This window comes from Mycetomoellerius zeteki, unplaced genomic scaffold, assembly GCF_001594055.1.
Source record: "Mycetomoellerius zeteki isolate Tzet28-1 unplaced genomic scaffold, Tzet1.0 scaffold612, whole genome shotgun sequence".
NCBI classification, from domain to species: domain Eukaryota; kingdom Metazoa; phylum Arthropoda; class Insecta; order Hymenoptera; family Formicidae; genus Mycetomoellerius; species Mycetomoellerius zeteki.
Genome location: NW_017257624.1, coordinates 234,249 through 249,329, shown reverse-complemented (window position 1 = coordinate 249,329; position 15,081 = coordinate 234,249). Strand labels below are relative to the sequence as shown.

Here is a 15,081-nt window from a genome sequence, read left to right as displayed (position 1 = left end):
CCCCGTCGACCGAGCATCGCACTTGGTGAAAATAGCCGGACAGCGTGTCCCAACGAGACGCCAGCGCTCCGTAAACGTTACACGTGAGAGTCGCCTATCTTGAGAGTTTAGGTGGTTTTGGGGGTTGCAATTATACGAAGTCAAGTGGGGAAGATACTCTTGAGGGTGCTAATGACACTAACTAATCAGTAGTGCTGATTACGGTATATGTTTCTTAATGTATTAAGAGTTTCTTATTTATCGCTAATGGATTAGCATTCCCTCGAAGATTAGGTATCTTCGAGGGAAAAAAAAACAGACGTTTTGTATAAAAAAAGAGAAAAGAACAATGTGAATTTTTTTTAATAAGAATCGAGTAACAGAGATTGATTGAGCGAGATTAATAATGTTGGAAATATAAGCTCTTCTAATTCATCGCTTTAATGTACTTTTTTGTCGCAGTGTAATAATTAATATTAATATTAGCATGAATATCTGTGTTGTATCTGTGCATTATATAATAATTTACTTAGCTAATTTGTCATTATGAAAGTAATTACAAATTAAAAATAAAAGTGTCCACCAAACATAAATTTTACTTTTCTTATATTTCCTCCCTACTTTCATTAATGGTGACTTTTATGAATAATAAACGTTACTATTGTATTGTGAAATTCTTTTGCGTTATTTATACTTTATATTTCTTACTGTATTATTAAATATTATAGTCTTTTTTATTAAAAAAATTAATAATTTTCTTAAATACACAAATATAGATAAATAACTCTTTCTATTTTGCTCCGTTTATATCTCATTGTCAAATACGTGTATGAGTCATGCTGTATTATTTTATTGTTCCTAATCGTCTTAAGTTAAATAATTTTCACTTTGTCTCAAAGGTTTATGAAAAAATCACAAAAACGTATGATATAAATGAATACAATACGTATAAATGTACATAAATATTCATGTGTCAATTTAACAGTCAGTGTGTTGAGTTTGAAACTGGAGACTCATTAAGCCCAAGTAACTATACTGTGATATTTCCTTTTATTAAAAAAAGTACAAAAACAAGGTCTAGTCATTTTGTGTCATAGAATATTTTGTGATAACGCTATTAGATCGACATGCTGCCATCTAGGAAGTCTATACTGCGTCGAGAAATAAAATCAATATTTTACCGCCACCAGATTAAATAAATGTTTAAAATTCTTACTAAATTCAACGAAATTAAAATTTAAAGAAACACATGACTAAGAAATTTTAACTTCTAATACTGTATATCACCTCATTTTTGTACACGATTATTAATTGTTAATTTAATTAATATTTGTATTGTTAATAGCTGCCTTAACGATACAAATATGTATTAATATTTTCAACACAAATTGATAAAATAGATTGTACGCTAGTATAAGACATTTTCAATTATTGATTTAGGCTGCGCTATCAACGAAGAATAAACATTTGAGATCTTTTTGACTCAGTTAGTAACTTATCATAGAAGACTCTCGTTCACGTCGAGCTGTTACTTGCTGAGCAAAGATTAGCCTAGTCTTTATCCATCTACAGTCCCCAAACACAAGTCAAATATAATAAATAGATTTAGGTCGGTATTCATAATCGATTCTTATTTTAAAACCGTCTTAAGTAATATAAGATGTTAATACGGCTCTTTAATTGGTTCGTGACATCTTAAGACTGTAAATATAGAACTGATATTAAAAGAAAAATTGTATTTTTTATATGTGTTGTCCACAATAAATTGTCAATCCTAGAACGTGTGACAATCAACCCGAGTGTGATAGAACACGAGTTAATTGTCACATTTTTGCAGCTTTATTTAAAATTGAATAACTTATTCATACGATGATGAATTTAAAAGTAATATTTTTTTTAATAACAGTAATAGAATATATGGGCAATGAGAGCGTTGACACAGCGCGGGAATTGGTGCGCAATTTATATAATAGTCAAATAATATTCACATAATATATTAAAATTGTACAATGACTGACAATACAAACTTATTTGGACGCTCTCATTGCCCGTATATTCCATTATTGTTTTTAATTTCGAGAGCCCGATTAATATTTAAATTTTGATTTTTTTAAAACCTAAAGGATATAGGTATATTAATATTTACTTATATAATATTTCAAAATCGTACATCCACTTTTTTCTAAAAATCACTAATCAAAAACTGTGACAACCGACCTTGATTGTTTCCTTTACTATTTTTATTGTCGCAATATCTAGGATTAATGGAAATATTTGTAGAGCGCACAGAGATCCGATTTAAAAAAATTTTTTTAAACAAAAAGGAAGAACCAAGCTCAAAAAAACGCAGTTGGAAATATAAAAACAATTGCATTGACATTAATCATTAACACTAATGAAAACGATTGAGTTAATATCGAGCTTTCTTCCATTCTTCGCCACAATACTTATTACCTACTAGAATAGCGATTATATAACTTTTTCTTTAAGATGGAAACGTGAAAAGTGAAAAATTTTTGTTCATATGTAACAAAAATTTCGCTTTTCTCATTTCCGCCCTAAGAAAAAAAATTAATAATTGATATTCAGATATTCCCGTAATTCAAAAATGTGTCGTAAATATTAAAACAAAAAGAAAAAAATAATAGAAAGATAAAAATAATATCCTTAAAGAATAAAATTACGCGCACGAAACCCTCACGGTTCAAGCACGCCGCGATAGTCTTTTTTAATTCCACGCAAGGAAAGAAAGAACACAGGAAACCTATGTTTAGCGTAACTTCTTAAACCCGTCTGTTCGAGCAGAATTGCACGCTGCATCGTCACGCCATTGTAACTTCAATCTCAGAGTTTCAAATATCAATTATTCATTCATCGTGCTCGCTCGCCGATACTTCTGTCGGCAAAAGTTTGCTAGCAAATTTGCGGAGGACGCTTTTCACAGCGGGAATAATTAATTATTTCACAAATGATCACAGGGCACAAACACGCTATTTCATGTCCACGCTCGAGACTTGCGCAGGTGCAAATTCTATAGGCTCTCGCGAATTCTATAGATCTACCGATGCTCGCAGGGTTCCGACGACTCGCGATTTCCAAGCAGAAGACGGACGCGATTTCGTCACGATTCGATTGAGTTGACGCTGCTGAGATTCGAGTTCTTGTGTCTATTGTATTCGTCAGTTCATCATTCAGCTACTTCCTTAAGAATGGTATCGGACAATTCGTTCGCAAGTGTCATCCGCGTGAACATCGCGCTGCTAAGACTCTCCGGAGTGGTGTCCTACGAAAACGGGAGTATCTATCAATCGAGCACGCAAAACATCCTCAGAGCCATCGCGTACGGTTGTCTGTTCGCATACGCGGGTCTGTACACGTACGAATTCGTGTTGCATACAGTCTACCTCGACACCTGGATGGAGTCATTCGCGATGATACTCTCCCTCGTGGGTGGACAAGCGCGGTTCACGATTCTCCTCTTATTTCGGAATAGGTTTCAGCGATTGTTGGCAATCTGCGAGGAACTCTGGACGACGTTAAACGCCACCGAGAAGAAGCACGTCCGCGATTACGTGAAAACGACGAGACATTTGACTTACTACTATCTATTTAGTTGTGCTTTCACGATCTTCTTTTATGCCTTGGCGAATCTTTTCATGGGACAGTACGACGACGCGTTAAACGCGACAATAAGAACCCTGCCGTACGTCTGTCCGGTGGAAGTCCATCGGTCACCCTATTACGAAATAATGTATATCGCCCAATTATGCAGCATGATACACGTCGGTCTCACTTGTGCCGGTACGGATACGGTTGGACCGGTGCTTGTCCTGACTATTTGCGGCCACTTTAAAATCCTTAATACGCGAATTTTGCACCTGAACGATCACAACCGAGTACATTCAGAAGGATCATGTTCAAGTTCCATGGAATCGCTCGAAATAATGCGTGAAAGAAATTATATATCGAAAAATCACCTGAAATCTAATCTCGAGGCCTGCATATACTATCATCAGACGATGTTCGAGTAAGTAATGATAAAGAGGATGATTCTTGTTTAAAAAAAATTAATAGTGATTGACTTATTAAATTTTTTAAGTCTTTTAAACGATTAACAAATATTTCTTACTTGCAAAAATGGTTTAATTAATCAAAAAATTTATGACGTTGTTTGAATAGACTTTGCAAAGAAGTCGAGAGCCTGACCACCAGCATTTTTTTAACGCAACTGCTCGGCAGTACGTACAATGTTTCTCTCGTGGGATTTAAATTAGCGGGGGTAAGAGTTTAAATTATCTTTTCATTTATATATTATTAATTCACCTTGTAATTTTGAGTCATCATATATTTAAGACAAAATCAAGTTTTTATAAACCTTTTTTCATTTTGTCTAAAAAAATGACAATAATTTTCAGCTTTTTAGAATCTGAAATGATAGGATTTTAATTTTATAAAACAATTTAAATGTGTGATAAATGAGTTGGTTTGCCATTCTATAGTATGTAAACATTTTAACTATTACCAACTATATGTCAATATTACAGGATGATCCTGATAAATTTAAATATGCAACACAACTGTTAATTGCAGTGATTCAATTGTTTTTAAGTAACTGGGCCGCGAACGTTCTTGTTATCGAGGTATGTTAAAGAGATACATAAACTAATCAGATATATTAATTAGCTTTCAATAACTTTAAAATATATAAAAGAAGATTAGACGAAAACAAAAAGGAAACATATAAATGAATGAAACAATTGATCTTATAAAATAGTTTCTAGAATAAGGAATACTTCGATCTTCATTCTCGAAACTAAAAAATAAAATCATAAAGTATTCTTAAAGAACTTAAAAAAACTTCAGAATCTATTATAATAATAAAATATATCTTCGCTTTATCGTATTTCATTAAAGGCAAGTATAAAAACATAAAGGATTTAATGACACAAACATGTGTCATTAAAACTTGAGAATGAAAAATGTGCATTGCTTTTCACAAATATAGAAAAGGCGCTTAAAGAGCACACAATTCTTCTAATACTCTTGCGCGTAACATCTTTTTACATTTTATTAGTTTCTTACTTATATTTATCTTGCGGCTTACAATACCGCTATTGGATTGTTTCAGAGCCAGGACGTAGCGAGAGCGATGTATTTCACGCCGTGGTATCGTTTCCCGTATCAACTAAAAAGATCTGTAAATATTATTATAATGAGATCTCAGAAACCAGCGCAACTAACCGCCGGCCACATCATACCATTATCCTTGCAAACATTCGCATCCGTACGTTTTCCGTTATAAAAAGCATGCTTTATTTGTTATTAGTGTCTGCTTAGGTTTATTTGACTCAACATATAATTTTCTCTTACTATAATATTTTATTTAAAACATTTTTTCTAACATTTGATAACTTTGTCTGTTGATGTAAGATCTTTTTTTTGTGAAAATTTTGTATCTTGTATTTTTTACAGCTTTTAATCATATTTATCTAAATGATATGATCGTATAACAAATTTAAACAAATTAGTAGAGTCAGTTAATCATTTCGCAAACGATAAGACATCATGTTTTAGATGGTATCATCTGCGGCGTCCTTTTTCACCATGATACGCAGTATGAATTGACAACTTCATTAATAAAAGACAAAATGTGTATGTATTAAATAGAACTTGTGCGACTCTGTTATAACATTAACATTAATATGTGGATCGAATGAGTATAAAAAAGTTAATGTATATAATGTATCTGTTAATAAATCTTAATATATTTAATTTTCATCGCAAGTGTCCCCCTTCATAGTGTTTGTGACAGTGATTGTTTACAGTGGACCGAGCCAAAAGGAAAAGAATACATCAAGATCGGATTACTATTGATACACTTAATTAGCATTAGTAATTCCTATATTTAAGTATTGCACAATTAGAGGAAAATAAGACACAGTGAAAGCAGATGGAGAGCTCGTTAAGATACGACGAGCTTTTTCGCAGATTAGCTTTGAACTCTATATGGTCTGTTCTATCCGCAACGTTGACAACTTCGGAAGATTTAGCTGCGGAGACACTCCACAGCTCTGCTGCGATTGCTTAAAGTAACGAGGCAGGCGTTAACCTCCGCAGAACTAATCCGAGGAAAATGTCGGAGAGAGAAAGGCTTTCGATGTAACTCTTGGCTTAAGCTAAGCATCGATCATTTTCTTTTTCCGTTGCTGAGCTGCACCCTCGGTTCGCACGCGTCGAGAGTTACCGTGCCGCATCACGAGAAATACGGTTAACAGAGCGCTGTCCGTTTCCCGCGAAAAGATTGAGGGAAATCCGTTTGAGATATGCGTGAATTACAAAATTAAGCCCGAAGACAATAGAAAAAAGTGAGGCTTCTAAAAGAAGCCAAAAAAGTCCCAAAATAATGAAAGAAAAAGTAAAGAAAAGGTGAAGCTCTATGTCTATTCTGCGAAAAATACGAAATAAGGACAAGCGAACAAATTACACTGCATTCATTTACACAGATTTCTGATGTGATAATGCACGATATGATATTATATATTGAGGATAGACGATGTAACAAAAAAATCAGAAAGACAAATCACTAAAGACGTTGAGCCGAAAAGTCAATGAAATCTGCTTTTACGTTGCTCTACGTTTGAATATCTATGTATTGTATTGAGTATGATTAAATGCGTCAGTAAAAAGATATCCTTAGCGATGAAGTTTGCGGACTGGGAAGAAGAGTCGGACGTGATAGTCGATAGCGAGGGCAATAGAATTTCTTCAGTATTACTGTACTAACGAGCGAGCCTAGCAACTTCTCGCAGAAACGTGGCTTCTTTACTTTTCGGCTAATAAAAGCCGCTTTGCCGCGGGACGAGACTTGAGTCTTTCGCAAGAGAAACCATATTTATGCAATAAGAATGGTCGAATCGCGAGAGAATGGAACATGTATATATATATATATATGTTTACATAAAAAAGAAAAATCCAGAGTTTACATTCATGTTCATATTTCGTTAATTTTTTATGTTTCTATATGTTACATATTATTCTATCGCGATATTGTAAGATATCGGTACTATAAAATCGAAAATGCGTTATATATTAATAAAAAAAATAATTTAATATTGCAGATTTTAAGTTAAATAATTCGAGACAGTCATTTATTGTTTAGCATGAAAATATGAATTTGTCCAAGTTGTCATTTACGGAATCTACGAAAATTTGAGATGGAAAAGATAGGATAAGAGCTTTCGAGGAAGTGGATATTGTGGGCAATGCATGAATTGAATTTAAGGAAATGAAGAAATGGGGGAACGAGAAACGATGGGAAATGATGCGGTAGATAAACGACAAGCTCGTAGATTCGCCGTAGGATATCGTGTGAGCTTATTGCCTTTCATGAGGACGGCGAGAGTGTTTCCAAGACCGATGGTCAATTCCGGATCTCATCCAATTCTTTTTCGTAAAGTACGCTACCCGAACGCGAATTATAAATAAAGATGAAAAACACGGCGGCATAAATGTAACCAACCGACAAAAAGCTGGTTTCTTAATTCTTATCTGACAACATACAGCAGAGAGTACAATATTCAGCATGTCAATCTTGTAGTCTCACATATACTAACAACGATTCGTTGGAGATTGCCTATATCACGGATCTTGTCCGTAAATTGAAAGAAAAAATTGCTTGCTGCAGCAAATTAGATGGTAAAATATGGCATAGCATTTTAAATTGGTTGCAGCAGCCAATTTTTGATTGCGTTAGCCTATCGAAATTCTATACTGACATTGCGGATAGGCTAACGTAACCAAAAATTGGTTGCTACAACCAAAAATGGGCTGCTGCAGCCAATTAAAAATGCTATACTATATTTTACCATCTAATTTGCTGCAACAACCAATTTTTTTTCAGTGTAGAACAAAATTTCATGAAAGAAGAAAAATATTAAAGAATTTTATTCTCTTCAGCATTTAATAGTAAGGGACTGGTTTACAAACATTGTTCCTATATGAAGAAAAATGTTTGGTTGAATTAACTAAAATTCTAATGGAAAATAAACGATCCAGAATTCTGGTTAAATCTACTACACTGAAAAAAAAGATTGGCTGCTGTGCGTTAGCCTATCGAAATTCTATACTGACATTGCGGATAGGCTAACGTAACCAAAAATTGGTTGCTACAACCAAAAATTGGCTGCTGCAGCCAATTAAAAATGCTATGCCATATTTTATCATCTAATTTGCTGCAGCAGCCAATCTTTTTTTTCAATGTAGAATCGTAGTTCAATTAAGCAACATTCAGAATTTCCTTGGACAAATCTACTAGTAGATTTAACCAGAAATCTAATAGACTTAACCAGAATTATGGATTGTTCATTTTTTTCACCAGAATTTCAGTTAATTCAATCAATATTTTTCTCTGTATACCTTACTCATCTGTATCTTCCTCACACGCTTTCTTACTATATTATTAATTGCTTATTGTCCTACTTCCTATCTCTCTATCTTTTCTATCCTTATTATTGCTCTTCTATCTTTTATCTATGTCTTAAATATACTATTACAATCAATACATCATTCAAAAAAGTGATCTTGCAGTTATAGCAAAAATTATCTAAGTACGAAAAATAGCTAGAATAGATAAATTTCTAGCAAGTATTGCGATATTGGATATGTATTGCATCTAATCATATAGATGATAGAGATAGAATTTGTGTTATAAATTCTATGCGTATGAAACACAATTTTCTACGAGGTATTTTTTAGCAGCGACGAAATAATTTGTTTGTATAACAAAAAAATTAGTTACTTTTGCAAAATAATTTCTTTGCTTTGTAACAAAAATATCTGTTTATATCAACTAAACAATGTTCACGTAAAATTACAATTTTGTTCCGTACATATTCACCAAAAATTTCTGTTCGATATATTTCAGCTAAATTTTTCTTGTTACAATAAAATTTTGGTTTATAAAACAAAACATTTTTCCTACACTGAAAAAAAAGATTGGATGCTACAGTAAATTAGATGGTAAAATATGGCATAGCATTTTTAATTGGTTGCAGCAGTCAATTTTTGGTTGTGTTAGTCTATCGAAATCCTGTACTGACATTGCAGATAGGCTAACGCAACCAAAAATTGGCTGCTGCAACCAATTAAAAATGCTATGCCATATTTTACCATCTAATTTGCTACAGCAGTCAATCTTTTTTTCAGTGTATGTAATATTCAATACACACAATTCATTCTATACACGCATTATTGTCTTTCTTTTACTATTTATTTTATCCTATCCTAATTACCTCATCTATTTATGTTTCCCTCCCCTGAAAAATGTTACTCACGCCGAGTAATCCGACGTTAAACGCGATTAAAGTCTCAATTCGCCGCGACATCTTCGCATGAGGAGCGCCCTTTCGAAATCTTTCGTATCTCCTTCGAAGAAGTACATCCCTTGGAAAAAACCGGAGACCGCTTACGTTTCGCGCGAATTGAATTAACCTTACGTTGCCCGGAACGTTCGCTGCCGTATTAATTATAGTGGTGCAGGGTTGAGAGCAGCATCTGCGGGTGACGGCGTCGTCTCGTACGAGAAGGTGGCGGACAAGAGATAGGGTGCCAAGGCAAGAGGAGTGAGAGAGAGAGAAAGACGTTCCGGAGGGGTAAGGAAAGCCCAGAACCCCTCGATGCCGTGGCGAACAATAAAGAAATTCCACGATTTTCAGCGAAACGATAGACCGACCGCGAGAGCGCGCGTTGTCATCTTCGCATACCACCACCACCGTTCGTTCGTTCGTTCGTTCGTTCAACGTTGAACGAAGCGCGGGTTCTTCGAGTTAATGAAATCCATCGACGCCATATCGCGGCGAATCGACATCTCGCGCGTGGGAAGCTATCCGCTATCGTCTGAAAAATTAAAAATTGCGACCCGACGCGGGCTTGTCCATCTCTCTTTCTCTCCGTCTCTCTATCGAGAGCAAATCGAATTCGCTTTTCATCGAAATTCGATTTTTCTCCCTTGAGATTAAAAATCGCGCAATATGAAATCAACTGTCGATCGACAAGAAGTTTATTTTCTGCCAAGCTCATAGAAGCGTGCAATTTAAAGGGAACCTATTTGCTGCTTAAAATATTTATAATTCGTTTGATTATTTTTCAATACGTTATCAGCTTATTTTTAAGTGCTTAATAATCCCTGTTTATTTTATTAATAATGTCGCACGTGTCATTATTTTGTAAATATAATTATACAAAAAGAATGGTTGAAATATATATCTAAAATTTTAGCTAGATACAAAAATCTGAAATAATTTTATTAGACTATCTAAATAATTACGTAGGACGTCAAACTGCTAGAATGTCAAAACATTTTGCAGCATTGCTGATCATGCTTGAGATTTCTACAAAATTATTTTGATGATCCAACAAAATTATTTTTAAATCTGTATGCAGCTAAATTTTTAAATAAATCAAAATTCAGCAAAATCATTTCTTTAATTATATATAAGCTACATGGAGAGAATTTTTTCTTAGAGTTACCCTGAAAATATGATAGTCGTGGGACAACACTGCATTTCGAAGAATTTTAATGTAAATCTATCTCATTCATTAATAAAACTATAATAAAGTATAAAATAAGTTTGATTAATTTTACTGAAGTGCATAGTAAAAATCTTTAAAATATTATATTGTACCACAATTTTACCATATTTTCAGGGTAACTTTTAAAAAATAATTCTCTCCATGTACTTTTATCCACCATCAAAATCAATCTGATTTCATAATCTAAAGAAATATAAACTTACCACAGATGCCAATCTGTTTCATAATCTAAAATACACAAATTTTATCGCAAACCTTGAAACTTCAATGCTCAATCATATTATCTCACTGACATGCTTGGTTTCGTTCATCCCAATACGATCAAGGGGATGTGACTGATATGAGGGGACGTGAAGGCTAATGATTTTGTGGGATGACGTGATTGAACTCATTGAACGGTTAAAGCTTCTCGCTAGCACGTGCTGCGAGATCGATTGCCAGTTGCCACGAGCAACGTCGTTCGATATGCAAACTATCTCGAAAAAATCATAGCGGGCAGAAGTGACACGAATCAAACGAGCCCTGCCCCCTTTTAACGCAACCATGCTTTTTATGTGAGAATATCATTTCGAGGAGTACAACGGCGATGTTCCTTGCGAGACGCAGCATAGGTTAAATCCTTACTTCCTTACATTTTATTTCATCTCTTCTCTACGCGACGTTTGACTCGACGAATCTATGGCTGCGTTCCGTTTCACGCATGATGCGCATGATGCATCTTTTATCCTTGTTATTCACCGAATGTTAAACAAGAATAAATGATGCATTATGCGCATCATGCGTGAAACGAAACGCAGCCTTTGTGTTTGCTGCAACGCAAAATGGCGAATCGGATTCGAGACGCAGATAGAAGCTAGCTGGTTTCCTCAAAATGGACGGAACTTTCGAACGCGCGCGGATGAAACCACCCCGCAGCCGCTGCTTCGTCTCGAAGATTAAATTCGCGACAAGACTGCGTCGATCTTCGTGGCGAAGACGTCGAGCGAGAGGCCGGGTCCGGATCGTAACTCGCGACGTCCCCGTGCATTTGCAGGTAGTGTCGACTCATTGAATTCTATTCATCGAGTACCCGAGTTCCGTGTCATTCAATTACGCGTTTTCTCAACCCCTGCTCCCTATATACCGAGAAGGAGACGAGACTTTCGCAAAACTTCCCCATTTCCGTACAATGCATTATTTGGCACCTATTGTGTTCGACGCTCACACATTTGTTGTGCCACTTGTCGAAGATTATGGATGTTTAATGCTAATTTGATGCGTGCTTTATTAAAATATAAGATAATTTAAAAGGTATAGGGGAGACCGGGGTCATAAACATGTATAAATATTCATAAACATATATAATTATATATGAAACATATCCATATATGTTCATACATCCTTCTTTCTTTTGTAAAATTATTTTTAAGTGTAATAGAAGTAATAATAATAATGTGAAAATATTAAGAATAATTAAAAGTATAATTTTGTGAACATGCGTGTGGATACTCTAAATGCATAAAGGGTAACTTATCGTATTATGTTTGTTATAACTGTAATTCGGATAACGATTCGGATTAGATAAATTGTCATTTAGTACAAAGTTATACATTTTTTATAATAAATATGTTTGTGTTTAAAATACATTTTTATAAAATTTTTGTTATTATGTAGCCAAAGATGTACCTTAAAATATTTATTAATCTTCATTTTAATAATGTTAATCAAATTACCCCATACCATCAGTCATTTTACCCCGGTCCCGGGGCTAGTTAAATCAGATGGAATGCATTAGAAAAATGCATTTTTTTTCATAGTAATTATCAGTTTTCCCTTATTATTAAAATATTATTAGATAGTCAAATGTATGTAGTAACTGGCGTAGAATTCATTTTTTCGATAAGTCTCTTAATTTCGTCTATAAAAATTCGAAACTAAAAAATGAGTCTACTATCCCCAGTCTCCCCTATAATTTAATTATATGTATTATTATTATATATTTCATTACATGTTATCTTATAATATTAATTTTTAATATTTACATTGCAGATAGGCTAACACAACCAAAAATTAGTTGCAACAGCCTGTTGTAGCCAATTAAAAATACTGTGCCATATTTTATCATCTAATTTGCTACAGCAGCAAATCTTTTCTTTCAATGTATAGAAATAAGATATCAGAAAATGGAAAATTAATTCCTAATCTACGAAGTTAAAGATCTATAATCTTTTAACTCGTTTACTTTTATAAACATGTGCGAAGATTTTATACCTAATGTCTTATACCGTCACGCTAATATTAAGAAATTAGTAAAACGCTAATATAATCTTTTATTCTGTTATGTAGGTGTCATCGCATTATTGTAGGATTTAATCACAAGATTTATTCAAGCCGACGAAAAAACGTGAACTACAGCCTGATTATTTTTTTTATACACATATATTATTCAAAAAGTGATGGAACTGTAAACTGACAGAATAATAACGTGAGTTACAAGTTAAGTAAGGAATATCGTCGTTTTACTCCTCGTCATCGTTCGTCCTTTGTGAAATTGAATCTTTGTGAAAATGAAGCTGTACTAAAATAAGCTCCAACTCAAGTTGATTATCAAGATTATCAAGTCAATAAACCCCAAAATGGAACAAACTTCTAGGGGGCTTTAATTGTTTCTCATTCACAAATATTAATCTTTTTTGGTATTACAAATCGTACAATGTACTTTACAATAAATGCACGTTTCAATACTTCCACAAATCCACGGAAATATATTTAAAAAATATTACCTGCAGTTTTATTTTTGCCTAGTAATGTTATAAAAAAATTTATACACGTGCGATTATAACGATATATAATTTAAATTATTCTCAATTTAAACGCTAAGATTATTAACTGAGATAGCCATCGAAGATCGCTGACGAAGTTGACCCCAGGCAATATTAATTCGATCTACTTGAACACTCTCGTTATTTCGATGATAATCTCCTATCTCCAGATTCTTTTACTTCGTTCATCACCCACCATCCATCCCTATGTAAAACTTTACGGCTAAAACCGATTAGCGACGATTCCTTTAGCAACAAGTTGCACCTCGTGTGTTTTCCTCAGGAGTTTCCTAAAATCAACAAGTGAATTCACTTCCTGCCTGGAATTTCTATATTGCTTTCGCGTTCGACTCCACAGGTGGCAAACTAGCAACGAGAACGACTTTCCGGGAAGTCCACCGCGCGAAGGGGGTTGGCTCGTTTATTTACCTGTCTCTTAACAAACGTAACACTCACGCGCAGTGGAAGAATTTCCATCTCGCGTTTCTTCATTAACCAATGCCAGAACTTCAACCCGTGAATGTCGAAAATAGATGGCGATGACGCGCGAATATATCGGCTATCTTTGTTTCTGGAATGCGATAAGAGCCGTTTTAATAAAGAGCCAAAGGGGCGTTGACGACTCATATAGAGAATTCTTCGCGATCTTTGCATTCCTTTGTAGCCTCGAAGTAAATTCCACACGGATCGCGCCATTCCCAGGCGGCTAAAGTCGGAGAATCTTGATTACGTTCGTGTGTTATGAGTTAAGACGAAAATTATAAACCGATTCACTTCTTATTCCTTTTTACTGTTTCCCAAAAGGATCTACACTATATTCAACAATGTCAAGATCGGGGAAATGTATTTATATTTAGATACAAAATTGCGAGACAATTCTCAATTTCAACAAATCTCAATTCGTTCTATTCAGCTAAATTATAGAAGAAACTTATTCATTTATTATTATTAATTTTATTTGATAATCGCGCATTGAGGACAAAATATCCTAAATTTCAATAAATATTTATTTATAGTACCAACTAAATATTTATTAAACATAAAAATATATTTATTTGGTACAAAAAAACATTAATTTGATTTAACTTCTTTTCATTAATCACTTTTTATTAAGTAACTATTTATTTATTGTAAGTAAATGTTTAGTTGGCAGTATTCAAATAAATATTTATTTAAAATTTAGGCTACTTTTTTCTCAGTGCTTAGAATCGTAAATAGACTACTGATGATAAAGAATATATATCTGACGTGGAATAAGAAAAAAAAATGAATAGCTACAGATAGATACTGTCGATTCTGTTAAAGATTGACAGATTTGAGAAGGGGTGGATCGCAAGGGAATGGATGATACAGAGACAATATGGGGGCGTCAACAATCGCTTCGGTGGAGGGAGACGAATGACCAGAGTAATGTCGAAATAGGCCACGCGAAAGAGGAACTCATCGGTTGTAAGGTGGGGAGGAACGAGAGAAGGAGAAATAACGAACGAAAATGAGAGGAACACGCAAATAAATTTAGTTAATATTTAAAAAAATAGATAAAAAGGGAAAAGACGGGAAAGAGGAGAGAACAAAAAGAAATTAGCATGCGTGTTGTGTGAGAGTATGTGCGTGTATCAATGTTTTGTATGCGCATGTGTGTACAATGAAGAGAGAGAAATGTATAGTCAAAAGGCAGGAGGCGGAAGCAGGACTGAAAGAGAAAGAGATG

General features: G+C 34.1%; 1 protein-coding gene and 1 long non-coding RNA gene across 2 annotated transcripts; both read left to right on the top strand.

The window, feature by feature from the left end:
• Positions 1-3,188: 3,188 nt before the first annotated feature.
• Positions 3,189-5,604, top strand: LOC108728394 (odorant receptor 49b). Its single transcript, XM_018456923.1, has 5 exons — positions 3,189-4,006; positions 4,159-4,258; positions 4,524-4,619; positions 5,108-5,263; positions 5,554-5,604. Exons 1-5 carry the CDS (start codon positions 3,189-3,191, stop codon positions 5,602-5,604), a joined length of 1,221 nt encoding a protein of 406 aa, XP_018312425.1.
• Positions 5,605-11,373: 5,769 nt separating this feature from the next.
• LOC108728403 (uncharacterized) lies at positions 11,374-13,111 on the top strand. Its single transcript, XR_001936889.1, has 2 exons — positions 11,374-11,602; positions 12,895-13,111. It is a non-coding gene; the product is annotated as an uncharacterized lncRNA (long non-coding RNA).
• Positions 13,112-15,081: the final 1,970 nt, after the last annotated feature.

Excerpts from the sequence above, each read along its gene's own strand:
- LOC108728394 (XM_018456923.1), top strand. The coding sequence starts at position 3,189 with ATGGTATCGGACAATTCGTTCGCAAGTGTCATCCGCGTGAACATCGCG. Across the intron at positions 4,620-5,107 it reads CGAACGTTCTTGTTATCGAG|AGCCAGGACGTAGCGAGAGC; the intron begins GTATGTTAAAGA and ends GGATTGTTTCAG. Across the intron at positions 5,264-5,553 it reads CCTTGCAAACATTCGCATCC|ATGGTATCATCTGCGGCGTC; the intron begins GTACGTTTTCCG and ends ATCATGTTTTAG.